General features: G+C 43.0%; 1 protein-coding gene across 1 annotated transcript; it reads right to left on the minus strand.

The window, feature by feature from the left end:
• On the minus strand, positions 1 to 26015 carry arhgef11 (Rho guanine nucleotide exchange factor (GEF) 11). Its single transcript, XM_071515944.1, has 40 exons — positions 25214 to 26015; positions 23318 to 23409; positions 22485 to 22589; positions 22075 to 22124; positions 21835 to 21892; positions 21218 to 21417; positions 20885 to 20956; positions 20574 to 20681; positions 19627 to 19675; positions 18907 to 18944; positions 18682 to 18777; positions 17986 to 18054; positions 17661 to 17765; positions 17206 to 17304; positions 16477 to 16519; positions 16152 to 16248; positions 15861 to 15983; positions 15145 to 15168; positions 14768 to 14897; positions 13213 to 13306; positions 12593 to 12622; positions 12217 to 12349; positions 11621 to 11827; positions 11145 to 11192; positions 10011 to 10159; positions 9616 to 9756; positions 8267 to 8343; positions 7985 to 8110; positions 7018 to 7135; positions 6735 to 6883; positions 6462 to 6537; positions 5521 to 5703; positions 4672 to 4753; positions 4415 to 4495; positions 3847 to 3905; positions 3539 to 3691; positions 3014 to 3247; positions 1342 to 1631; positions 1083 to 1215; positions 1 to 917 (listed from the first exon to the last, which is right to left on the minus strand). The coding sequence occupies exons 1-40, from the start codon at positions 25246 to 25248 to the stop codon at positions 868 to 870; spliced, it is 4206 nt and encodes a 1401-aa protein (XP_071372045.1). The 5' UTR covers positions 25249 to 26015; the 3' UTR covers positions 1 to 867.
• Between the last annotated feature and the right edge of the window lie 357 nt (positions 26016 to 26372).

Consider the following 26372-nt stretch of genomic DNA (forward strand, 5'->3'; position numbering starts at 1 on the left):
CATCACTTTAAATGGTGTGTGTGTGAGATATTGGTATCCTTACTGACAACCCAGTGCAAATAACCTGAATTATATAGACACAGTCCTTCGGCCTTGGTGGCAGGTGAACTCAGTGTAAAGCATGAAGCGATGAAGGGGGGAAAACCCCCCGGAGGCCATGTTGGCTTCCGCTGCGTGTGCAGCATCGGCCCGTAGTAAAGCCAGTGGCGTCTGCAGTCCCTGACCTGTCCACTGTGGAGGACGTACGTACGTATGCATGACAGTGGGATGCATTGTGGGTAAAGTGCTGGGGTGACGGGTCCCTCGGATATTTCCTTAAAATCGACAGTTCAACACTTTTCTGCTCCCTTCCTTCAACCAGCTCTCCAAACCAAAATATACAACAACTCAGTCCTTCGAAACGCAGCCGAACAAATCCCCACCTTGGTCGGTTTTTTTTTTCTACTTTCCGGTTCGAATTCTTCCAACTTTTCCTCTCTTTGCTTCTTCACGCCATCCTTCCTTCACTCTTTCAACGTTTTACTTGTCTTCCGCCTTTTTTTTTTTTTGTTCCTTCATAGTTTTTTTTTTCCTCTCTTCCCCTGGACTCCCTCCTGCTCCGGAGGAGGTCAGAGGTCGCGCCGACCTCAGCGTTCCTGGGGCGTCCTTAGCGGTCCGTCCAGCTTCCTGGTATCCCGGGGGCAACAGAAACAGTAACGTCTACGGTCCTTCCTGGGTTCTGCTCCATTGGCCAGTGCATGCAGGGATTGGGGTGCGAGGGGAGGCGGGGCTAGGGTGCCCGAGTCTGATAGTGGGTGCATATGGGTGCGTCTGTATGCCAACAGTCAAAGAGTGTGTGTCTATCAGTAAATCCACTCTGAGCTGATATCAGAATCCAGTAGACTGGATCTTGGGTTCTGCTGGACTTCCCTCCTTGCCTGGATGGGAGAAAAAAAAGAGAGATTTATAACTTAAGTGTGTAAAGCAATTGACATCAAAACGTTGTCACTGTTGAATGTTGGTACATCACAGAAGACAAACATGGAAGTGATCACTTTGACCTTTGAACCCCCCCCACTGAACTTTTGACCCCTCTCGCTCACCGTCTCCTGAGCCGCGGTCCAGAGATGGCGTCCTGGAGACGGTTGCCGGGTGACACGACTGGTCCTCTGACTCCTGACTGACAGAAGGCTCTCTGAGGGTTTTCAGAAGCTCATGATGGGCCTTCTCTATGTCCTGTGGATGGGTGAAGAGACACAATTAATTGCAGCCTCTGCGATTTGGAAATTGCATAAGTTCATATTGTGATTTTGATTTTTTTTTCCGATTAATTGTTCAGCTGGACACCCCAACACGACTCACCTTCAGCTGGTGCAACTTGCTCATCAACCCCTCGATGGTGTGGAAAATCTCATCCACGTTTTTGATCACGTGACTCTGGTGCCCGGTCTGCGATTGGCCCGTTTCCTCTTCCTGTTCCGGTTGCATAGCCTCTGATTGGTCGGGCGTTTCCTCCTCCGGCTGTGCCTGCGGTGACATCACTTCCTCCAGAGGCTGAGGGAAGTGGGTGGCGGTGGGGGTAGGAGGGTCGTTGAGGTCATCGGTGACGCTCTCTCCTTGCTCGGTAGGCATCACCAAGTAGAATGTGTTCCCTATAGCAGAGAGACGTGAGTATGAACGTGGCATAATGACACTTAACTCACCACTGATGCATACAAACTAATTGGTGTGTGTGTGTGTGTGTGTAATTCACCAGTAAACTGGGGCAGAACTCTGTAAAATTCTGCGGCTAATTCTCCCTCAGAACAACAAACACAAGAAAGGAACGCTACATGTTGCCTACAAATAGATAACAAGACCCAGATCCATAATTTACTTGAGAAGCAGATTTTCAATTTTTGTGTAAGCAACAGATAAAGCGCATATTACATGAGCAGGAGAGATCTGGATCAAACAGAATTTGCTCCTTTGATATGCTTATCTCACGATACGATTCGATACGCGTTATGGGCTTCCTGATGTGATACAACCACAATACGATGTAATAAATAAAACCTCAATGACAACAAAGTCTGACGGTCTGAAATGATGTTTACTTCTGAGCCATAAATCTTTCTAGCAATGGCATTGGCTTGCTAGAGTGTAAACAACAATTTAAAAATGCCATTACAAAGTGCAAATAATATAATTTCAATGGAGAGCTTGAGAAATTGTGATGGGCAACTACAGCAGAATAAAATGTAGCTAATATTGTGATTCATTTTTCCGCCCCACGATACATATTGTCACATTTTTCCCAAGGTTTGGTAGAGTATAGAAAGACATGAATCAAACACATAAAGACAAGGACGTGCTTGTGTGATGAAAACTACGGCACTGGGCCCACTAGGACTACTTGTCATTACCCTGCGTAGTGGCCTCGCCACTCGGCTCGGACGATTGGTCGGAGGGGAGGGTGACATCATCAGTGATGTCATCAGGGATAGAAGGAGAGCCCGCAACCACAGCTATGCACAGAGGACAGATGTGTGACGAAGAATTGTGTGTGTGTGTGTGTGTGTGTGTGTGTGTGTAACCAGAAATGGGAGGTGTTTGAATGCATGTGAAAGAGAAGTGTGAGGCAGTGAGGGAGGAGGAGTTGAGATACAAGACCAAGTGTAGCGTGAGTGTGTGTCGTCGTGTTGTGAGGAGCAGGCAGAAAAGGAAAAGGAGCAGAAGAAGTGTGTGAGAAACAAAATAAACGAATCACAGAGAGCAGAGAATACATGCGGAGGAAGGCAGCCAATGCAGATACCCAGATTTTACCCACAAACAGATAGAAACCACATTCAGGGTGAATTCACTTTCACTTCAATCAATTAGGAACATGAACTCCAGCTGCAGCAATTGAGCATTTACGCCTGATTACTTTATTTTACTTTGGAAAATAACGTTTTAAAATTTCCTTGAATTGACTGAATTGAGAGGGAATAGCCGACCCTGCCGGAGACTTAAAGATGATTATTTGATGACGGGTCTCTTTCTGAACGATTACCTTTCCTCACAACATGAACACTGGACTGCTCTGCGTCCGAGGGCGGGGCTTCCTCTGGCTCAGCCTCCCACTGGTCGGTGCTGAAATTGAGGACGGTCTCCAGGGACTCTGGCCTCTGCCTTTCGGTGAACGAGCTCCTCTCATTGGCCGTCTCGTTGGTGGGCGTGTCATCTGAATCGTGGCTCCACCCGTCCTCTTCCAAGTCTCGGAATATCAGCTGCCTTAGTGCTTCAACTGTGAAGACACAAGAACAAGCACGACACATGAAGCAGAGGATTTCTGAGAGGCTGATTACTAAGCAGAGAAAAACGCCAATAACAATTACTTGGCTACTTTTTTTTCTTTTTATAATTACAGGCTTACACTTAATGAAATCTAAAACACACTCACTTTGGAAATTTAGATTTAGATTGAATTAAACGCATGACATAAAATAAGACAAAAAAACTAGCAGTGAATTAGCAGTGAGGTTATAGTAGGCCTACTAATCAAGCTAGGAATAAGCGATTATTGCTTCCTTCTCACCGTCTTGCAGAGCCGCCTCTGCCACTCCAACTGCCTGTCTGTCACCAGAGAGGAAAGCTTCTGATTGGTCTGTAGGTGTGGTGGGCGTGAGCGCGTCGTCGTTGTTAGAGGAATTTGTCTCCATGGAAACTGACCCCTCCGTCATAGAGTCGTCTGGGAGATTTGAAACAGTCGGAGGGAACAACAACTCACCGAGTCAGATACAGAGATCAAACGTGATTTTTGGATCGTTTCACATAAATATATACACACATAGCGGATGGTGACAGATTCATATTTGTGGATAATGATTACATGGTGCATCTCACCTGACTGGTAGACATGTCTGCCAGTTGAGACTGGGGAAGCGTTACCTAGACTCGGAGAACTGTAGGTGACAAAAGCACAGAAACACAAAGCTCACATAGGCTGTCACCAAGTTAAATGAAGTTAAATTACTAAATTAAGACTTTTCAAGACCCTTCAAATTCCACTTAGAATGAAATATAAGAAGAATTGAAATTAAGTGAAATAAACGTGAAAATTAAAACACTCAGAATATAGTTGATTTCTCAGTGGAAAAAAAAAGTTCCACAATATTTTTAAACTTAGGCTTAAAATGCTATATTTAGTTGTATGCAAAATCTTTTAAGGCCTTGAGTTTAGATATTTTAAAACGTTTTCAGGACCTACAGACACACTGTCACACAAATAAAGGCTTTTATGACTTAAATATTAGTAGGAATTTCAATTTCATTAAAATCAGTCAAAAGTAGACCTATAAGAGGCTCCACCACACAGTCAATAGCTGAGATGTGAGAGAAAAATATAGAAGTCACAGAGGCATAAAAGAGGGATGTATACTGTAACATTTTATTCATAGACGGAGTCACTCACGATATAGGTGTGGATCCGTAATTGGTCTGGGGTGACGAGCCACCAGCCAATGAGATGGTCTTTTCAAGTAAGTCTTTCCAGCTGGAAAACAGAAAAATCCAACATCAGCACCTACAGCAAGTGTACATCACGGCAAAATAGATGTTACTGTATGCTGAAAAAGAGCTTGTGTGCTCAGCAAACCCCTCTGGAGGTAAATACAGGTTTAAAAAACAAAAAAAAACAAAAAAAACCCTACAATATCCAGGATTGCTTACGTGTTTTTCTCTGATGAAGTCCCGGCCACCAGTTCGTAGATCTGCCTCTCTGTGGTGCTGATGACGTAGAGGGCCTTGTTGTCTGGGGAGAAATCACAAGACACAGGGATGTGATCAGAGACACAGCAGGGAAACAGAAATGAATGGGAGTTAGCGGGAGCTTGTCTTGCTACAAGGTTTTACCCCGCTGAGTAACCTGTGTATACCTCATGGTCACATTACATCGTTACCAGCATCATCATCTTACTACAAAACATACTGTGGCCACATTAGGATCATCATATTACATGAAGGCCCTGAGTCTCTATGTGTTTTCCATTTCAAAATATGATGCTTTTCCCCAGATCTGAATGACTTCTCATTATTAATAATACTAATAATAATGTGATGCTTTATTGATCCTTGTAGGGAAATTATCTTTTCATCTGATAGCCAGCAGTTCCTCATGCTTGGAAAGCCTAGCATAACAAAACGAAGTGAGGGCAAACTGCAGTGTGGAGTGATGCTCATATTGACCTATTTTGTTCTGGTATAAAAACCAGAGAAGGTAAATTACAGTAGAGAGCGCAGACAAGTCCAACATGCTTAGATACAGTTACAGGGACTGAAATCATATTTTTTTTACTCTCTTAGCCGCAGGAATCTCTAACCTCACAGACTGGCAGATTACCAGACGTCTGTCCAATAACGAGTTACTTCTGAGTTCATGTGACTATTGTTTACAAGCCCTAGCTCACTTGTAATTGGGCAGTGTGAACCTAAACAAACCAAATACAACAATGAAAAAAAACCCTTTCTTTTATGGTTCAGACCAAAGAAGACGTTCTGTACATGTGATTGCACCCTCACCTGTGGCAACAGGGCGGACCAGCAGTGAGTCGAGCCTCACCAGGGGGCTGAAGGAGGTCTTGGTGTCTCCGCTGCCCCCTCCGCCCCCACCCAGCCAGCGGGACGGACAGCGCAGCAGCAGCCGGTCGTCTGGGCCCCTCTGGAGCAGGACCAGGCAGTCTGACAGCAGCAGCGCCTGGATCTCTGATGGTGGGGATTAACAGAATCAGAATTCACTTTATTTGCCAAGTACAATAAATGTGCTGGAATTAGTCTGGGCACAATATTCAGATTTCATTTCCAAAACACAAAATGTATCCATTCTGGGGGAAAAAAATAAATAATTATCTGAAGTTCATCATTTGATATAACATAAAAAGGAACCAGTGTGTCAAAAATTATTTATTTTGTCTATAAGATAGTAAATTACCTATCATAATTTAAGAAAGCACACTAATCTGTCTGTACATTTTGTACTATGAATCATGTTGTAAGAGGAGAAAAAGATCACTTTTTCTAATTTCTTTCAATTTTTTTCTAATTTTGGAACAAATTCAATATCTTTATTGTCCCAAAGGGAAATTGGTTAACATTTCTTCATATCAACAGCTAGTACAGGGACAGTGAAAGACTTTTAAAAGCTTAAAATAGACACAAGGTCAGAACACACGATAACATAACAACAGTAATCTCATGAACTCTATTCAATCTGAATTGTACTCAGTTCTCTACTGACTGAGCTGACATGACGTGGGTCAAGTGCGGGAACTGTCCAAGCTTTGAGCGATGATGTTTGGTGACTACCACGGATTAGATTTAGAGGAAATGACCATGAGTTTAAGGAAAAAAGGAAAGGAAGCCTAATGAGTCTAGCCTAATGTCCTGGAATTTGTTTTGGTGTTATTGGTGCAGGAACACGTTGACAACATAAGCACATAAATGGCTAAATACTGAATACATACCTAACGTCTTATCTTTGCTGACTTTCCAGGTGAGGGGACCTTCATGAATCATTCTCTTCGTGGTCAGGTCCAGACTCTATGAGAGAGAGCAGTAACACAAAGCACCATTACACAGGAGTGAGATCAGGGACACCACAGAGCAGGAAAACCTTCTATTAGAAATGAATGTCAGCGCTGCAAAAACCCCAACGAGCAACGAGAAAAATGAGTGAGGAAAGGAAGGAAGAGGAAAGATGGAAAGAACAGATTAAAGAGCATAAACAAAGCGGTCACCTTGAACTGAGGGGCGGCGTCCAGCCTGCGCTGGTATTGGCTGAGGTGTTGCCGGTGTTCCGTTTCCCTGACGACCTCGTTGACAGCCTGCAGTATCCTGCGGCAACAAGCCTGGGCGCGCTGGAGCGGAGGGAGGTCCGATGAGCCGGCTGTAGGAAGACAGAGAAAATCGCTCTTAAAATCACATCATAGCAGAAACAAAGAAAATTTTATCATCCAAGATTAAATAAATATTTGTGTGTGTATCAGTCAGCATCCGTGTGTGTGTGTCGTCCTTCCTCACCCTCTGTGTGTTTGATGATATTGTCCAGCAGCAGAGGGTACTTGGTGAGTCTCTGCATCTCTGACACCAGCAGGTCTTTGAGCTGCAGCCTCCTACAGTGGGGACTGGCCTCACACTCCTAGAAATCAACACATCAACAGGTAAAGAACATGACAGTATATGAGGTGAATGATAGACCAGACTCAAGAAACAATGTACGTGAAATCAGGCACAAAACCTATTTGCATGGCCCTTCACATCCTAACCACCCCATGGGAGGGATTCAACTTTTTAATCCACCAGCTAAATTGAATAATGGATTTCAAATTCACCAACCATTTTGTTCATTTATATTGAATTTAGCCAATGCTTTTATTCAAAGTAGGGCTGCACAATTAATCATAGTTACTTGTATAACCAATTTTATGTTTCCACTGTTGTGTAATTAAGAGATATTGAAGTGTTTGTTGTTCCTAAAAGTGGATCACTGTCATTTCATTTGAACCAGATATTGAACAAGTACAGATTCTGTGCAAAGTTTGCATTATGGTTGTAGTTGCACCCTGAAGTAATATACATAGTAATTATTTATTATTTGAATTTTGAAGGACCACAATAAGAGTAAGACAGCAACAGTGAAAACAAGCAGTTGCTGCTTCTTTGAGAAATTCTGCACTGAAAAAAGTGAAAAAGTGCAAATATACAGTACACAAGAGAAAGTTTCTTGATATTGAGGAATCATCGTAATCACAATATTTTGCTACATAATCAGTATTAGCATTTCTGCCATAACCATGCAGCCCCAATCCAGAGCAGCTTGCAGTGAGTGAACACGTAGCAGTTCAGTGTCTTGCTCAGACTAAGTGTGTATCGGTGTGTTAAATGGCTGCGGTGTGCGTGTTACCTGGATGTTAAGTATGTTTGTGTGTGACTCCGGGTTTTACGAGGATGTGTGTGTGTGTGTGTGTGTGTGTGTGTGTGTGTGTACCTGGATGATGTGGGCGAAGCGGGGGTCTTTGCGCTGCTTGTTCTTGATGAGCTCCAGAGCCTGAGACTGTTGGCTGCACAGCTGGGACGCCTGTTCCTGGAACTCCTCCCCAGCCACACCTTCAAACTGACACACACACACACACACACACACACACCCCACTGTTAGCACACTGTACATACTTCACATAAAAATAGCTTTCACATTGTAACAAATTTGAAGGGATGACATGAAAATAAAAGGATGGAGAACAGAACTGATGGCAGGGGTTTTTAAACTCACCCTGGCCAGCATAATGTCCCCGATGTCCTGAACGATGGGAGATTCTCTTCGCTTCTTCATCGCCTCACACAGACTTGCTGCAACACAGTGATATGAAAACAACATTGAGGCACTGAAGGACCTCGCTCAGGGAAAATAACTAAATTGCTCTGCCACAGCGGCAACTCCAAAAATCTCACTTGTTACTCTCAATTTCTACTTTCTACCCAAAACGTTTGGATACAGCAGATGTTCCATAGACCTCCAACACAATCACCAAGTGGCTGGTGGAACTGACCAATCAACCATCAGCCAAAATTAATTGTTTTTCAAACACTACCTAAGATTGTCCGTGAAACTGTCTACTAAAAGAAAAAGGAAAAAAAGACACTTAAAGCTGAATTAATTGGCACAAGTCACGACTATTCTTCTAGTCTAGTGGGGTAATTAACTGACACCATATGTCTCCAAATTAAAGCCTAGAATACATATTGACATGGCAGAGCTGCAGGCAGAGATTAGCCTTTACAAGCCATGACCTTCTTACTTACTTACCATTCCTTATTATTATTATTGACCTTGCCATTTACAGCCCTGAATACATATTGACTCAAATTACAACTCACTTCATTGTGCAAACAGAAACACTGGCAGAACAATAAAAAACACACACACTGAGCGATACACAGATTCAAGAGAGACACAGAGCAGCGTTCCTATAATTTTCCATTTCGCAATTCCATACTCTTTCCACACCTGAATTTCTTAATTTAATTTCAATATTTTGGTCAGCAGCTAATAAAATGTATCATTATAATGGCATTATAATGTTCCAGAATTACATGTGTAGTCAAATGTGTGTCATAGACTAAGCAGCATATTTCCCATGTTTATCCATTGGATTTTATGGAGGTTATGGTCTCAGTACCTAATTTCACTTCTTCTAATGTTTGTCCTTATGGCGATTTTCATAATAATCATGTCATCAACGGGATATAACAGTTATGAAACGGGGTTGTTTTCCTAGTGATTGACAGATTGCCTGCCCAGTGATCGACAGGTCATCGATTATGGGCCAATAGGCGTGTAATAGGCCAGTAGGGGGCGCTGCGGCTCTGCAGACAACCCACAACTCACTTTGGCTGCACTGGCTTCAAAAAATATCAACATGGCAGCAAACAATCTCCAGGCTTCAAAACGGCCCTTCAGAAACCTATGGGTGACAGTCTTTGATTTCGAATACATATTCTACAGTACACATAGATTTTCAGACTCTCCATACCTGCGTAGGAACCGTGATTCACACTTGCACGCACACATAGACACAGACACACACACAGACACACACACACACACAGAGGAAGACTGACCGTGGAATTCGTAGACTTGGGGCAGGTTGGGGAAGATGCAGGCCAGCTCATCAGAGCTCAGCACAGACCTCATCTTCTGGAAGAAGACCTGGTCCAGGACCCTCAGGGTCCGCAGGTGGGACGCCTCGGTGGTGAAAAGCTCTGAGAGAGGAGAGAGGGAGGAGGAGGAGGCAGAGAGGGGCAAAAAGAGAGGAGGAGAATGAATTACACCGTTTAATACTTTATAACCTATAACGAGCCTCCGATTCAGTCCTGAAGTATCCTGGTTCCAGACTCCTGAATGACTGACTGTCAGTCACTAGTGATTGGTTCAGGGAAAATCAATCCCCCCTTATATTGACTTTTTTCCAGCTGTGTGTGTGTGTGTGTGTGTGTGTGGTGAATTTGAACTGTACCGTAGATGACGGCCTGTCTGTCCACCTCCCTGGGGCTGAGCGTGGCGAGGAGCTGAGGAGGCACCGTCTCCTGCCAGTTCTGACCGTCGCACACCTCCTCCTCCAGGGCCGCGGCGTCCGGCAGCAGGGCCAACGGGGACTCCACACTCCTACGCATTCACGTTTCGCCAGCACGCACACACACACACACACACACACACACACACACACACACACACACAGACACAGACAGATGAATGAACAGTCACAGGAAAGGTACACACACACACACACACACACACACACACACACACACGTATGGACAGAGAGACAGACAAACAGAAAGACAAACCGTATGAGTGTGAATTTATACTAAACTGTTTCCAATGGTAACTGGATTATTGTAATTGAATTATGATCTTTATCATCAATCAACAACATTCTACAGTGATACCCACTTTTGTAGCTTATTCTACAAAAAATAATTAATTAAAAAAAGAAAATAAAGAAGGTGCAATAAGGTTGGGCAATACTTGTCAACCAATCGGCCCATCATACAGACCCACACGCATACACACACATTGTGCGCGGTGTAAGCACTTGAATTGAAATGTAGCTTTTAAATGCACAAGGAAGGGGCATTGTTACATTTTAAAGTACAGTATAAGTTCTTGTGGTCAAAAAAAAAAAGCTCAACAACTATCCGTTTGCGGTGCATTCGCAATAGGAAGCAGTAGCACAAGACTCTCAAATGTGGAAGTGCACACAGAGACAAAACCAGCTCGACCCGAGGACGGCTCTGGGAAATGTCGGGTGTGTTTTCACTGCCTTCTGTTGGCGCTAAATACATTTTAAATGACCAAACTTCAACGTAATATAAATTGGCAGCAAATCGGCAAGGGAGTTTCCGCCACAGATCCCTGATGCGTTCGTCCAATTGCCCAACCTTAATGTGCAGCTTGAGAAACAAAGCGGGAATGAGCATTTTCAATTATTTTCAGAGATCGTGCGGTTATTGTTTTCCCCCTGTGCACCTACCCATTTCCGTTTCAGAGCACGTTGGCCCCTTGGGAAAGATGTCAACATAGAGCTTTGTATCAATCAATCTCTGATCAATCAATCATCATCTATGCGGGGGGTGACGTGGGAACTCACCTGCGTCTAGACCGAGGGGTGTATGGGGGTGTAGGGTTCTCTAGGGACCTGAGTATGAGAGAGAGTGGAGAGAGAGATGATATGAAGTGAAACCCTACGGCGATCCCCTGCAACACACTGTGTATTCCAGGGGTGTTGTGTACGAGAGATATTTGGGGTGTAACATTTTATGAAAGGGAAGGTTCAGGATTCTTAGAAGCTTATTTCATTGAGGACTATTAGCCCCCTCAGAAGGATGCCACAACAGTTTTCGCACCCGAGTTTCATCTCTGAGAAATTAGCACAACTCTCCTGCTGGCATTGGTTAGAAACACTAGTGCAAGTCAAAGGGATATGAAAGCTTTGAAAGCTTTCTCAGAGGCAAAGACTCTGGTGTGGAAAAGTCCTGAGGGGGGCTTGGTTAGTGAAACACTTCTAAAAACCTTACTTTTAATGAATGAGTAGTGAGATTTACTCTGTGTGCATTGCATCCGTACCGTGCAGAGCTGCTGGACGCAGATGACGAGGCGCTGTGCTGCAGCGGCCTGAGGCTTGGCCCCTCCCTCTCCTCCCCGCAGTCCTCCATGTCCACGTCGCTACGGGAACGGGGGACAGACTCCGCCCCCGCGGCCCCGCCTCGCCGACGCCCCTCCCCCTGAGCCTTCAGCGACTCGCTACGAGCCAGACGCACTGAGACCGTAGGGCTGAGGGCGGGAGGGAGGGAGAGAGAGAGAGGGGGAGGGGGAGAGTGAGAGAGTGAAAGAGAGAGTGAAAGAGAGAGTGAGAGAGAGGTTGAAAGAGTGAATGAGAGATATAAAGAGAACAGAATTTAAAATGCTTTGTAGGATTTCATCACTAATATATCACTGTGAACCTAGTTGCAATGACATATTTCAAATACTCGCAATTGAAGGCATTCATTGCTGTTACAAGCAGAAGCCCCAATGATCTGCTCTGTATTTTTATTTGGTCCATTCTTTAAACAATCTACCAAAGAACAACAATGAAGAACAAGATATAATAAAATCTGAGAAAAAGTGAGCAGCTCAAATAAAACCTGGTGCAAAACACTGAAGCATCACATCACATCTACCTGTCCATGCTCTCTTCTCCCAGGCTGCTGGAGGAGAGTCTCTGGGGGTCGGCAGCGTCGGCCCCCTCCTCCCCCGGGATCTCCGTGTGGTTCTCAAACTGCTGAATGATGTTCCTCACACTGCCGGGACGGACTGCAGGGAACACACACACACACAGATTACTTCATTGTACAGTAGAATAAAACAGCACACAAGCGGGCTGACACGGGGGGGAAAAAAAAACATTTCCATTGTACATAAAATTAAAGTGGAACTCAAAATAAACCTCACACACAAACTACGTATAGTCTCCGAAGAACAGCTTAGGTGGGAATGTTTGTTGAGTAACAAAATTGAACTAAGGAAAAAACAAAAGGAAAAGAAGAAAATATGTACCTTCGGTAGGCGACAACGGGACATGGAATGCTACAAAACAAAAATGAACCAAAAAGAAACAATGGAATCAGAAAAAACAAGAAACCAACAAAATGTTTATAAATAAATTAATTAATTAATTAATTAATTAATTAATTAATAAACCTGCAATAAATCTTCTTACAGAAATCAATAAAAGGGGCAAGCAAAGGATGGGGAGAAACCAATATTGTTGGACAAATACGATGAATGAGTGCATTGTGTGTTGGAGCCCCACAACATATCAGTGTGCTGATATTGTCAACTGATACTGACCTTTCACAGATACATTGGAATTTACATTTCTGACACTGATAATGTACTAGAAAGACCAGTGTCAAAACAACTTTGAGAACAAACAATTTGAAACAAAATCTGTGAGCAAGTGTGAGCATGTTTTAGCATTTTAGCATTCTGGTCATGACTTTGGTCTAGATATGAGGTTATGATCATGAATTATGTTTTTCTTTCTTCCCCAATTATTGTCATTGAATGGAAAAATCATGGCTATTGTATGCGGGTGTGTGTGTGCATGTGTGTGTGTGTGTGTGTGTGTGTGTGTGTGTGTGTGTGTGTGTGTGTGTGTGTGTGTATGTATTTACTGGACTGGGAGGTGCTCCGGGGTTTGCCAATGTACTTCAGGATGGGATTCCTCTTTCTATCCTCTCCATCTTTCTCTTTCTTGCTGCTGCTCAGCTGTAAAGATAGGAACCATTAAGCTGAGTCATGTCAAATACAGTATATTCAGAAAATGTTACTCAGTCATTTATCAGTAAAGTGCATTGGGAAAAAAAGTGTTTAGCTGTCAAGCTTCATCAGGTGTCATGCACACTGCAGGCCACACACAGTGCACAGGACACCTGCAACTTCTTAGCATCAATATTCACTAGTGCTTTTAACAAAACAGGTTTGTCACAAAGTGCAAAAACTACCAGTTGTATGGACTCGGTTTTGCCTTTTAAATGGATATATGCAAAGATGATTATGAGTAGAATTTACGAATAACAGATCAAAGATGAGTGAATAACCAGTTTGTACCAGTTTGAGAGAAATGATAATCCAAAACGGTAGAAAATGATACACTACCAGTCAAAAGTTTGGACACACCACATTTTTCTGTATTTTTACTATTTTCCACATTTTAGAACAATAGTAAAGGCATCAAAATTATGAAATAAAACAAAAAAAAAACAACTTCACTGTTTATATTTGTCTAAGAAACAAGTTTCAAGCATTTAAGCATAAGCCTTTACATCAGAATGGCCTTAAGATAATGAAAAACATAGTGCATTCAATAAGGTGTGTCCAAACTTTTGTCTGGTAGTGTAGGTGAAAAACAAAATTGGAAAATGAATGGGAGTGTTGATGAGTATGAGCTAATCTGGAGTTTCACAACATTGACACAAAAATGCAGGCTATCTTAAATTTGTTCTCGTAAAGTGTCGTCAATTTCTCTATACTGTTCTGTAGGGCTGGGTTTAAAAAAACGATTTTCCGATTCAAATCAATCTTCATTTGAATGATCCGATATCGATTCATAAAATCGAGAGATCGATCTTTTAATATATGCCCAATATATGCCTGTAGAGTCTGTAGAGTTGCACAACTTGTACTATATTGTGTTGACTGCTATAGTGTGTTGGTCATGTTGCGTGCATTAATATAACGTTCTCGTGCATTAATATAACTGCTTAGGGGTCAGTTCTTAATGTAAACATTAATATTTTTAATAATGCACCAGGTTAGAGGGTTCCTTGTACAATTTACAGCATTAGTTCTCTGAGAATCTCTTTCATATCCAAGCAACATTGATATTGTAACTGAAATATCCCTAACCGAATCGATATTGAATCGAATCGGGACCGTGTGAATCGGAATTGAATCGATTCGGGAAATCAGTGGCGATACCCAGCCCTACTGTTCCGCACAAAGGAAAAACAATGTAAGGGCGAAAAATCAGATGCCCATACTTGAATGAAAGATTTTCTTCCACATTTAACTCGATTTGTAGGCCTGGTGTTCCCACACAACAGCAGAAAACATTGTCACGGTCACCAGCAACAACTTCCCCACCCATAGGAATAAAATCACAGTCGTCAATACAGACAGAGTTGGGGTTTTTTTTTGACAGCCCTGGAGGGCGGCTGCCGCTCTTACCTTCTTTGTCTTGGGGAAGAAAGCCAACCACTTCTCCTTTTCCGTGCTCAGACCTGGGAAAACCTTGGAGTCTCTCAGCTTGATACCGGAATGACGTAGGTAGAGCAGCACCGCCGACGCCAGAGGAGAACTGGGTGGGAAGAGGAGTGAAGGGGAGGAGAGAAATGGAGAGAGACAGAGAAAGAGAGAGAGAGAGCAAGCGTGATGGGTAAACATGCAAAAAAAGAAAAAAAGTCAGGAGGATAGAATGGGAAAGAAGGGGAAAGGTGGGAAAGAAAGAGAGACAAAGAGAAGGTGTTGAGGCAGAGAAGCGAACGCTCAAACCGGTATTGCTGTTAAATCATATTCCACCTCCACAGACAAGACACTTCCTTTACCTTCTGTCCTCTTCGTGCTTTGATCTGGTGCGGGAGCGGAAAAGAGAGACATAAAAAAGGCTGTTAATTCCCTCCACAACCAAACAGCAGGCTTTGAAAGAGATCTCCAGTTTGCTTCCTTAAAAGTTAAATCCAGTTCATTCAGGTGCAAACACTGGTGTGAGAAACCGAGATTGTTGAGTACAGCAGTCATGTGATGGGTGTCAGCCTCTGTGTCTGTGTGTGTGTGTGTGTGAAGTCGATGGAGTAAATGTCATGTGGCTGCCTGGGTTCGCGGTTGTGGCAATGACCTTTGGTATGGTAGCTTAGGTGCGCTCCCTCCGCCGCTTTGTAATAACATTTTTATTGGTCTGCTAACATCTGACCCTGTCGCTAGGCAACACTGGTTCACCAGTCTGAGTGTGTGTGTGTGTTCCAGTTATGATGTTACTATTTAAGTCCCTGTCAGGGCCATATACGCAAGTAAACCCATGTATAATTGGCTAACAGGTGGTTTCAGGCCCGGGGCAGGTAACTAACTTTTTTGTCCACCAGCTCTAGTGGCTGGTGTATCCCAGAATCCACCTGCCACTTTCACTATTTTACCATCTCACTATTTTAGAGAATTGGAACCTGGACCCATTTTTATGAAGCTTCTCAGAGCAGGAAATCAGTCGTAACCACCCCCAAATAAAAACTAACGCACACACACACACTGAGAGAAGCTACAGACTCACAGTATCTCCCAGAGGGCGGTGACCTGTCTGTCCACCACCTGTCTCTCTTTCGCCGGGTCTCCGTCCAGCTGCTGCAGGTCTCCTTCTCCAAACAGAGAGCCAAGGCCCATCATCTGCTTGTTCCTATGACACACACACACACACACACACACACACACACACACACACAAACAGGTCAGCATGGCCTCTTAAAAAGGGCGGTGATAAAAAACAGCACTCGGTTAACTTTTCCTGGATAAATAAGGTTAAACAAACCAAACACAACAGCAGCAGCAAACAGGAGTACAGTACCTGTAGTCCTGTATCTGGTCCTGGATGTCTGGCAGCACCAGCTGCTGCAGCTCAGACAGAGGCCCTCTGATGTCCTCCTGGGCATGAAGACGACTCTCTGGAGGGACGACGAACAGAGAACATTGTGTCAATGAATGACAACAGAAAACACAGTTTCCCACATACGGGACAGCCACCACGCTCCCTCTTTGGTGTAAACCGGTTACAGCAATTAAAATTTTCAATGTGAGAGACTTATTGGACATATGGGGCATAACAGGTCTTCGATGAGATGCATGTGTGTGTAATATATACTGCAAAGAATGTCGTCCACAATGAGTCTTACCTATATCTGTGAGGTACTCCTCTCGTACTTTGATTTTCAAGGGCTAAAAGAAAAAAAAAAACGATGAACCTGAAATTAATCGCTGCCATCGCAGGAGGTTACAGTAACGAGATGAGATGCTGTGCAGGGTTCATACACAAATTTCATTTTAAAAATCCATACTTTTTCCAGACCATAATTTCTTGACTAGATCTGAAGATTTTTGTCAGTGTTCAACAAGCTAATAATGGCTAGGCACAACGACTAAACTAGGCCATATTATTCCAAAACTGAGGATTATTCTTCACAACAACCAAAATCTAATCTTCACTTCCAACAAAGATTAAATAGTGATTAAGCAACTTTTCTTTTGGTCAAATTTAAGTTTGGCTGAGTCCTTCCAGTTCCCTGCTTGGTGCCTATTAATTTATGTAGGAAATATATAAATATAATCTATTAGACACTTGAAAATGAACATTCATGCAATACTATTTAACAGATCAGTTTTTATTGCATAAATGCTGAAATGTTCCAACCTCTTGTTGGAACAAAATCAAAATCACTTTGGCAACATCAAGAAGAAAGTTTACAGTTGCGGTTGACTGACATCCTGTGATGCCAACCGGTATTTCTCTTTTTTTTTTTCCCGGCCACAATGTGAACACAGCATGAATGCCACCACACCGCAGCAATGGGATACAAAAGATATATGTATAAGGGATATAATCATGTAAGCATGTTGGTACATACAGCATCTGGGTCCAGGAAGTGGGAGCAGATCTGAGGGGCGAGGGAGCGGGCGTCTTTGGGGCTGGAACCCAGGTAGGCCTCCACTGACAGGTAAAACAGCTATCACACACACACACACACACACACACACACCATATGAGATGACACATATATATACACACATTAGGCAATGTTCAAACAAATTAAGCAAAGCCTCACAGACCTTTATGCATAAGTAATGCTCTTATCTAGAGTGACTTAAGGAGTTCAACAGTACAATATGTTTAAATTCCTAGATGACCTACATGACAAGCAATCAACAGAGATCAGCAGAGAGACAGGCAGCTAGACTGAGCTAAAAAGAATAGAAGAAGGATAGAAGATGTAGAGAAAAACTCCAGCACTTAGTTTCATTCCACTTGTCTTCTATAAACAAGAAAAACCCAGCGGCAGTTTAAGCAGGGAGTTAAACTGACCAGAGGGTTGGGGTCCAGCAGCTGGGTGAAGACGTATCTCATGAACACCGTCATGTGGGCCGGCCGAGACTTCAGCAGCTCTATGTCCTGGAATGGACCGTCCATCTGGGAGAGAGAGTGAGAGAGGGAGGTAGGATAGAGAAACAGAGAGAGAGAGAGAGAGAGAGAGATAATATATGGATGGAAAGATGGAGAGTAGGAAAGAAAGGAAATACAGAGGAGACAAAGGGAAGACAGCTACAAATTAGATACACGCATCGGCAGGATGAGCGTAGATTGATGAATGATTAGACTGATCGGGATGCAATAAAAAAGTCTTTCTCACCTCATTGAATGCATAGCCGTCATCTTCTTCATCCTCTTCCTCGGGGCCAATAATCTGGGGCTTTCCACCCTTCACACACACACACACACACACACACACACACACACACACACACAAAGATGTTAGGAACATTTGGTTGTAATACAAAGTGAGCGAACAAGTGATATGAGGGACACAAGAATAGGGCTTAGTATCCAAAAATAATGTAATAACCATGTAATAACACCTAGGTATTGAAAAGAAAGAATAAGAAAAAAATCAAATCTGGCCATTCTAGAAAATGCTGCTGTCATGTGAAAACCTTGTAACTTTTGGTGATTTTCATGTTTTCACTTCAACTGAAGGATTTCATGGTCTTCTATGGGTTGAGAAAATTCATTGTTGGGTTTATAAAATCTTTACAAACCCAATTGGATAAATTCAACAACGAAAGGCGGTCAAGCTAAAAACAAAAGAAAGAAAGAAATTTACTCTATGACATAATGAAATGTGCTTGCATTTAACAAAAAGGTAGTGAAAAAAGTACTGGAAGTATTGGAATCGTGGGAGTTATTGATACTGAAAAATTTAAAACAATACTCAGCTCTACATAAGGGGGCTAGCAACTATGTGTGTTTTTACATTGTGTCTGATTGTGTGTATTTGCTTTTGACAGTTATGTGTGTGTGTGTGTGTGTGTGTGTGTCTCCATCTCACCGAATCAGAGAAGGCGCGAGTGTCGGAGCCCTGCCGTCGGTGTTGGGGGGTCCTGAAGGAGGAGGATGAGGGGGAGGAGTGGGGGCTCTCAAAGGCCTGGGGGGGGAGGAGGAGGAGGAGGGGGGGAAGGAGGAGGGGGGCGGGATGAGTGGGACCATCACATACACAAACACACAAACACACACAATCTCACCAGTTTATGAAAAGACGAATTGTACAGCCTACCTCCATGTCTCCTTCGCTGGAGTCCACTGATAATCGACCTGCACAAAGCAATTATAATAGTAGTAATGTAATATTGTATGCCACTTGATGCATGTTGTTATCCAACATACTTTAAATACAGTATCAGAAATGTGTACACTTTCAGTTTATGTGGCCCCAGCGGGAACCAAATCGCTAACCTTAGCGCGCTACAGCAAAACCATATCAAACCAGATTAGATTAATATTGAACTTTAATTATTCCCCTTGGGGAACCTGGCTGGCCTGGGCTCAGGTTGCAATGGGATACATAGGATATAAATAAGAATAGAGCAATTGGGGTTTTACATATATGTGTAACACGCAAAAAAGAAAATCTTTTGGAGTTTAAAGAAAACTCTTTTTGGCATTAACATCGCTGTGATATCATAATATCATACTGGTCTAGGGGCAGGAGTATCAAAAGGTATCAAAACGCTTACAAATGCAGGATTCTTCTTACTATGAGATCTTTTTACAATTTCTGTGAGTTTTCACCCAAAAAGTACACTGAGCAGAGCATGATTCTATTTTGAAAAGAACATGACATAAACAAAATATAACAGAAACTAATTTAATCCCGAAATATGCTTCCTCATATTATTATACTTCACATATATATATATATATTTAACACAGAAAGGCAAAGTTAATGTTTAGAAACGGTATTGAATTTAAAGTATAAAGGTAATGGCATACAAACCTTCTCCTGCTATGAGATAGTTGGTGACAGATTCTGATCGGGTTCCCTCCTGCAGAAGCACAACAAAGCATCAGTGACATTACAGCACCAACTGCGAAGGTAAAGTAGACCTAAAAGAGCTGCAGTTCCCCAACAACAGATGTAACAAAATATTCCTGTGACCCTGGAGTGACTATATATGATGGAGAAGTGCTAGGTAAAGAAATAAGAGCTGAGGAGAAAAGGTAGATTCAAAACAAGAGCATATTAGTAAGCAGAGGAGGGGAGGATTCAGTGGAGAATGTTTTTTAGAGTGTTTCTGAATAGTGCTGAGCTGTGATCAGTTTGCCTCCAACTTCATAATTAAGTCATTTCGTCATATGACCTGACCAGTGATCTTGGATCAGTGCTTGAAGTTTTTTAGGTTTTTAATAATTATGTGTCCTGATGTCAGATGTGAGGCTCCTACATTTATTTTGCTGATCAAATTCCATGAATTCTTTTTTTATCCAATATTTGTTGGCTGTAATTTTATTAATGTATGCATGTATGTGAAAGCATGTGTAGCTATACATTTATGTTCTTAACGTGGACCCCAGGAAGAGTAGCTGTTACCTTGGTAACAACTAATGGGGATCCAAATAAACAAATAAAAAATTTGTTGGCATCTCTGCTCAAGCGTTGCATCGCTGTTTTGGCGACAACTAAGGTTTGATACTCATGTACTCAGGAAATCTAATATTTTGTTTGTTATCCCTTCAAATTGAACTAGCTCTACTAGCAGCGAAGCTTGACATTAGACACTTCATTAAAAAAAATTAAGGAACAAATTTCCAGGACGTTTCTAAAATGTTTTCAACAGAAAACCTTTCAATGCCTGTAAAACACAAGTTTAAAATTCCATGAGTTTGATGTTTTCCATGACAGTAGGAAGCCTGTGGATGAGTAAAAAGGCACGGCCTCCTCACCAGATCTTGCTGAATCTTGACCCTGACTTGGTGAGTTCTCCTCTTGGCACTTTCAATCCGCTCCTCCAGAGACGGCGAGGGGTTCCGCGACAGCTCCTCTATCAAGTCCTGCCGGTTGGTCGGTGTTATTCAGGGTTAATCACATGAGTGATTGGCCACAAAGACAATTCAGATGAAAAAATCGTTTATCCTAACTGGTTAAGCGACAGCATGATGTCCCAAAGGGGTCAGTGTCTAGCTCGAGGACACTTCAGCAAGCACTTTATGAAAACAAAGTGACAGCTTGTGTGTGTGTGTGTGTGTGTGTGTACCTGGAGCTCGGCCTCTCCCTGCTGCAGCATTTTCCTGAGGATCTGACTGGCATGTTTCTGTACTTCTGGGTCCTAAAAAACACATTTACAGCAGAGAGAAAGGTCATCTTGATTTTTCCTGTATTTTAAGATTTTACATGATGATTTTGCATAATGCATGCTGATAGTGGCTGGGAAATTAGGTAATATCAATCAACAGCTAAAGATTACTCTTTAGCTACTTTTGGTCCAATTCTAAAAACTGTCTTGAAAATGTTCCAGACTTGAAAGACCTTCACATAAACCCTGGGGGGGTGTATGTTTGTGTGTGTTGTTTGTGTCTGTTTCAATCACCTGTAGTGGTTTGGGTCCAGTGATTCTTTGGGAAGGGGTGCTGCTCAGTCCAGAGGGCAGCGGTGGAGGGGGAGGGGGCGGGGCCTCCCCACCCAGAGACGTCCTTTGATTGGGCAAGAGGTCTGTGGGGAGGGGCTCTAGGGGTAGAGAGGCGGCCGAAGGGGGCGGTCCTTGTAGCGTGAGGGCGACGTACGTCCCAGCTATGGGGTGACAGAGAGATGGAGATGGAAGGGAACAGAAAGCATACCGAATGTATTAAAACAATGTAATAACATCAGCGGAAGAAAAGCACGAAGAGCGCATCAGGATATCACCCAACTTCACAGGTGCTCATGGGTTAGGAGAAACTATATCACAAATTAAACAAAGGGAAATATACTTCTGGAGTGTGCAGACTATATGAATCCAGGCACAACTGTGAGTCACGTATAAATCGCCTTTATTTCCGAGGGCAAAGGTGATAAAAACACACTCCTACATGTTTCAGTCTTCCTGCCTGGATTCATATACTCTACATTCCAAAGTGCTACAGAAATAGTTCATAATTTTTTTATTGATTTTCTTTTTTTAACATTAATTATTGCGGGGGACTTATTTCACAAGTTGTTTGTACTCACATTTGATGAGCTTTACCACCTCTTGATGGGACATGGCGGACACCAGCGAGCCGTTCACCTGAGAGAGAGAGAGAGAGAGAGAGAGAGAGAGAGAGAGAAAGAGAGAGAGAGAGAGAGAGAGAGAGAGAGAGAGAGAGAGAGAGAGAGAGAGAGAGAGAGAGAGAGAGAGAGAGCAAGCGATTGAGAGAAGGATGGAGGAAGTACACAGACTATTTGACCCAGGTGTATAATAATAATAACCTTTATGATTCGGTCCCCTTCATGGACTCCTGCCTTCACTGCCGCACCACCTGTAAAGGGAAACACAGGTGTATACAAAAGTCAACACCAAGAAAAACAAAAACTTTTCCATTCTTTAACAGACATTTTGTGCAATTACCCAAACTTTGCAAATTTTTAAATTAAATTTCCATACTGCACATGAACCACAAGCACAGTCCATATCCATGTACTATCAGTTAAACTTGTCGATCTGAATATCTGTTCTCATGAAAAAAATCATGAGAAATTATTGTTCATGGCATTTGTAAGCTAGAGTCATGATGAACGTTTTTTATTCCTACCATAATAACAGGACAAGTAGGACTATAAGTTCACATGAACACACAAACTGTGTGTGTGATGTGTGTGTGTGTGTGTGTGCGTCTCACCCGGTCGGACATTCTGCACCAGCTTGACCCTCTCACCACACACTGTGAAGCCGAAACCGAGCTGGTCCTTCTGCACGACCACGCACCTCTGGACAAGACCAGGACCTGGGAGGGTGGAGAAGAAGAGGAGGAGGATGAGCGAGAGGAGGGGGAGGGAGAGAAAGAGAGACAGAGTGAGATATTAAATGATTTTAAAATTCCATTAAATGTTGACTTGCAATAGGCAATCCCAGCCTTTCATACAAAACCAAAGATTTAAGCATCGTTGTAGCATTGTTTATTAAACACTGTTCATTTACTATTGGATTTGGGATAAAATACATGAATTGATGATTCCTGTAATTCTATTGTTTGATTGTTGATAATTTAAAACGTGTTACTGATGTACTGATCTTGAATATGATGGTCATGTTTTTTTTCTATGACTCCCTTCTCCTAACACCGGACCCTAATTGATGCATTTGGAGGAACAGGCCTATATAAGATCAGTGTCACTGTCACAGCCTGTAACCTGATGAAACCCATTGTGGGCGAAACGTTGTTGTTTGGTGTGGAATAATTTAAGAACGGGAAATCAATATTCTGTGTGCCGGCACTTTTTGGCTTTAATGAAATACAGTTGTGAATGATTAAAAACATCTCAACTTAATAGAACAATTAAACAAACTAACGAATGAGGACAAATCAAGATGACAAGCAAAGACACCAGTGAAACACATCAAGGAGCAGCGACAAAAGATTTAAAGTAGGGAACAAGCTGAGGGAAAAGAAATAAACTGTAACAGCCCTGATACAGGAAATGAAACAGAGTTGGAATCTCGTTTTCCACCTACCGGTGCTCTCAGCGGGGACGTCAACCGTCGGTTCCCTCTGCTGGGCGGCGGAGGACTTGCGCTCCGAGTCCCCTATGGTCAGGCTGCTGAGCCTGGGGCGGGGGGGTGAGAGACAGAGGCCGAGCATGAGACGCTAATAAACGAAAGGCTGCAGAACAAGAACAAGCTGTGGGAGGGCTGGTTGCATTGGGAGAGGGGAGATGGAGCAGGCCAGAGAGAAAAGTGGAGAAGCTTAGAGGGGAGAAGTATATAGGGACAGAGATATGGGGAAGGAGGGAGGGTGATCAGGGAGAGAGAGTCAAGGGAGATGCATGGTCAGATATGTAGGGTAGAGACTAGAGAGCGAGAGATTGAGAGAGGGAGAGATCGTCTGAATAGCTTGAGAAGCAGTCAGAAAGCAGTCGATAGGAAAACTCACCAAGCAGCAAAAGGGCTGAAAGCGTGGCATGACAGAAAAGCAGGGGGAAAAACACAGACAGAGGGCAAAAGGGACCAAGGAAAAGAGAGAGAAGAAATTAAGAACGAAGACCAGCCTCGAAGCAAAAAGAATATAGAGACACTGACCGAGAGAACAAATAGAAATGCAAATCCAAGATCAAATCAACCCCACACCCTTTACACTCTTACAGATTGTCCACACTGAGAGCAGCCACACACAGGACTTTCCAAAGAATATATTTATTTAAGGGCGTATAAAGAAAGGTCATACAGTGTAAACACTGAAATGATTTGATAGTGTTCTTGAGGCCCAATGACTGGCCGGCTTAAAACTGAGAAATGCGCTGCTGCAGCTGCACAATCTGTAGGCGTAACGACCCTCCCACCCTGACAAGAGCGCTCACTGGACAGCTGTCCTACCTGAACAGGTGGGGGTTTTTCTTATTGGCTGCCCTGCTGTCACATGACACACACACAGACACAGGGAAGTAGTGGGCACGTGCACAAGGACACAGAAAAAAGTTGACGGCAGGAGAAACAGGAAAGGCACATGATCAAGACAAACAGACATCAGGACAGACGATCACAGCAACAGAAACACAGTGCGGGGGCTACATGGTCGGTGTGACGGCGATGACCGACAGCGACGCACAGAATGAACTACGTCAAACGCTTCACAGCAGGCCAGGGCGCTGAATTACACACAGCAGCTGAAGAGTCACAACATTCAAGAAACAAATGGACATCAAAACTTACAAATAACAGAAATCTCAACATCACACTGAAGTCTTTCGCTTAAAATTTGGTTCAAGTAAAACTACTCAGAAGGCCACTTTTGTCATGTAATCTTTTCCCCGTCTCCCCATCCGAAGGCAGTTTTACTACCTTCCAGACAGCAGCTTGCCTGACTAGTTCTTCCAGTGGCCGGACTGAGTGATGGGACCTTGCTCAGATAATGAAACATTGATAGGCTGTGCTGGGAGAGCTACATTTTTGGGCAAGGTGCTAAAAAGCACCGTTATGCAGAGACACTTGTGGTAGTAAATCAAAACGCAAAGTGCATCTTATTGCCACACAATCACTAAAGATGAGCCCTTTTTCACATGACACCCTGCCCCTTAAATCTAAAGTTGAATGTGCTGTGGCTTCTTTTGGTACATATTAAAAGATGAGTCATAATGTAATGCAAAATAAATGTATTTATTCTTATGTTTTGCACTGATATTTTAGGTGCATTATTGGTGGAATGTACACCATACTGATATATGTGAATGGCCAATATCGAGCTATCAGTATCATAAAAATCTGAAGATTTAGCAGACAATAACAAGAGCACAAGACAGGCCAACATTTACCAGCACTGCACCTTTTCTCCCTTGCTCTTATTTCTTTATCCAGCACCTCATGATCATTCTGGGGACACAGAAATATTGTCTGCGGTGGCTTTGAGGCTTGTACCTGTCCAGTGTGGAGGTGGGTTGGCGGAGACTCATGTCTGCAGCCTGCGGCGCTCCTCTGCTTACTGGTGCGGGATCTCCACAGGTCCAACTCTGTCACTGGACCACCGTCATCGTCATCATCATCATCATCATCATCTCTTTCCTCTTCCAAGTTTTCTCAGTCCACACAATGGGGCTCTTGGCTGTGCTTTGATAGGCCTTAGTCTGAATCTTCAAGTTATGTGCGTCAGCTACTGGGAAGCTGGTTCAGATCAGAGAGGCCACTGAGGATGCTCCTCATGTTTTCATCCAGCCTACTGGTTCAGGTTGGGTGTCAGTAGGTTGTAGACGACAGACCAAGTGCTGCCTGGTAAAATAATGTTTAAACTATTACACAAGTCTGACTCTCTCCCCTCACTACCCTTCTTCACTACGTTATATTGATGTATATGCAGATACTTGGTTTAAAAATAAACATTAAAACTAAGGAAATTGTTAGTGTTAGCAGCTTGATGTAGTGGGTTAGTTGCAGTCGAAACTGGATAAAGGACAGCTTGCTTTTTCAGAGGTCATCAATTATGAATGAGTGGCGGATGCCTTGCTATGCTCCAAGAGGTCAACAACTTCCATGCCGTTTACTGTCTATGAACGTAAACCTAATCAATTGAAGACAAATTCAAACTGATAGCTTTAGATCACAGTTCACCGACATACAAATATCACCACAGCATTATCCAGAATGCCTGCAATGTGACTAGGAAATAAGAACCTTGCCTTATCTGACAAAGCATCCAGACCGGTTTACTTGTGTGTCTTGTCCCATGTAGGCACGACTCTAGCTCGCTTGTTTTGTCAGTCATATGCTTGCATAGATCACATCAAAACCTAACATTAGTGCCTAAGATTCGTTTGATAGCGTTATCAGCTGGACTAACTGAATATGCAATGCAATTTAATAAAAATAACGTCAGCTACTTGATTAAGAAGTCCAATACCATACCACTCAAACACGCTTGCAAGCTAACTGTAACTAGTAGCAGTTTGCAAGCTAACGTACTGTAAACAACAACCTAGCCAGCTGCGGCCGTTGGCTTTGCATTACTCGCTGACCAACGAAGTGGGCTAGCTAGCAGGTTAACCGGTATTAGTTTTGCTGTGGGGCTTATCAAAATGAAAGC

Source organism: Centroberyx affinis, unplaced genomic scaffold (genome assembly GCF_046629955.1).
Source record: "Centroberyx affinis isolate AG114_WGS23_722 - 3 ecotype Tasmania unplaced genomic scaffold, CSIRO-AGI_Caff_v1 ptg000382l_1, whole genome shotgun sequence".
Taxonomy (NCBI): Eukaryota; Metazoa; Chordata; class Actinopteri; order Beryciformes; family Berycidae; genus Centroberyx; species Centroberyx affinis.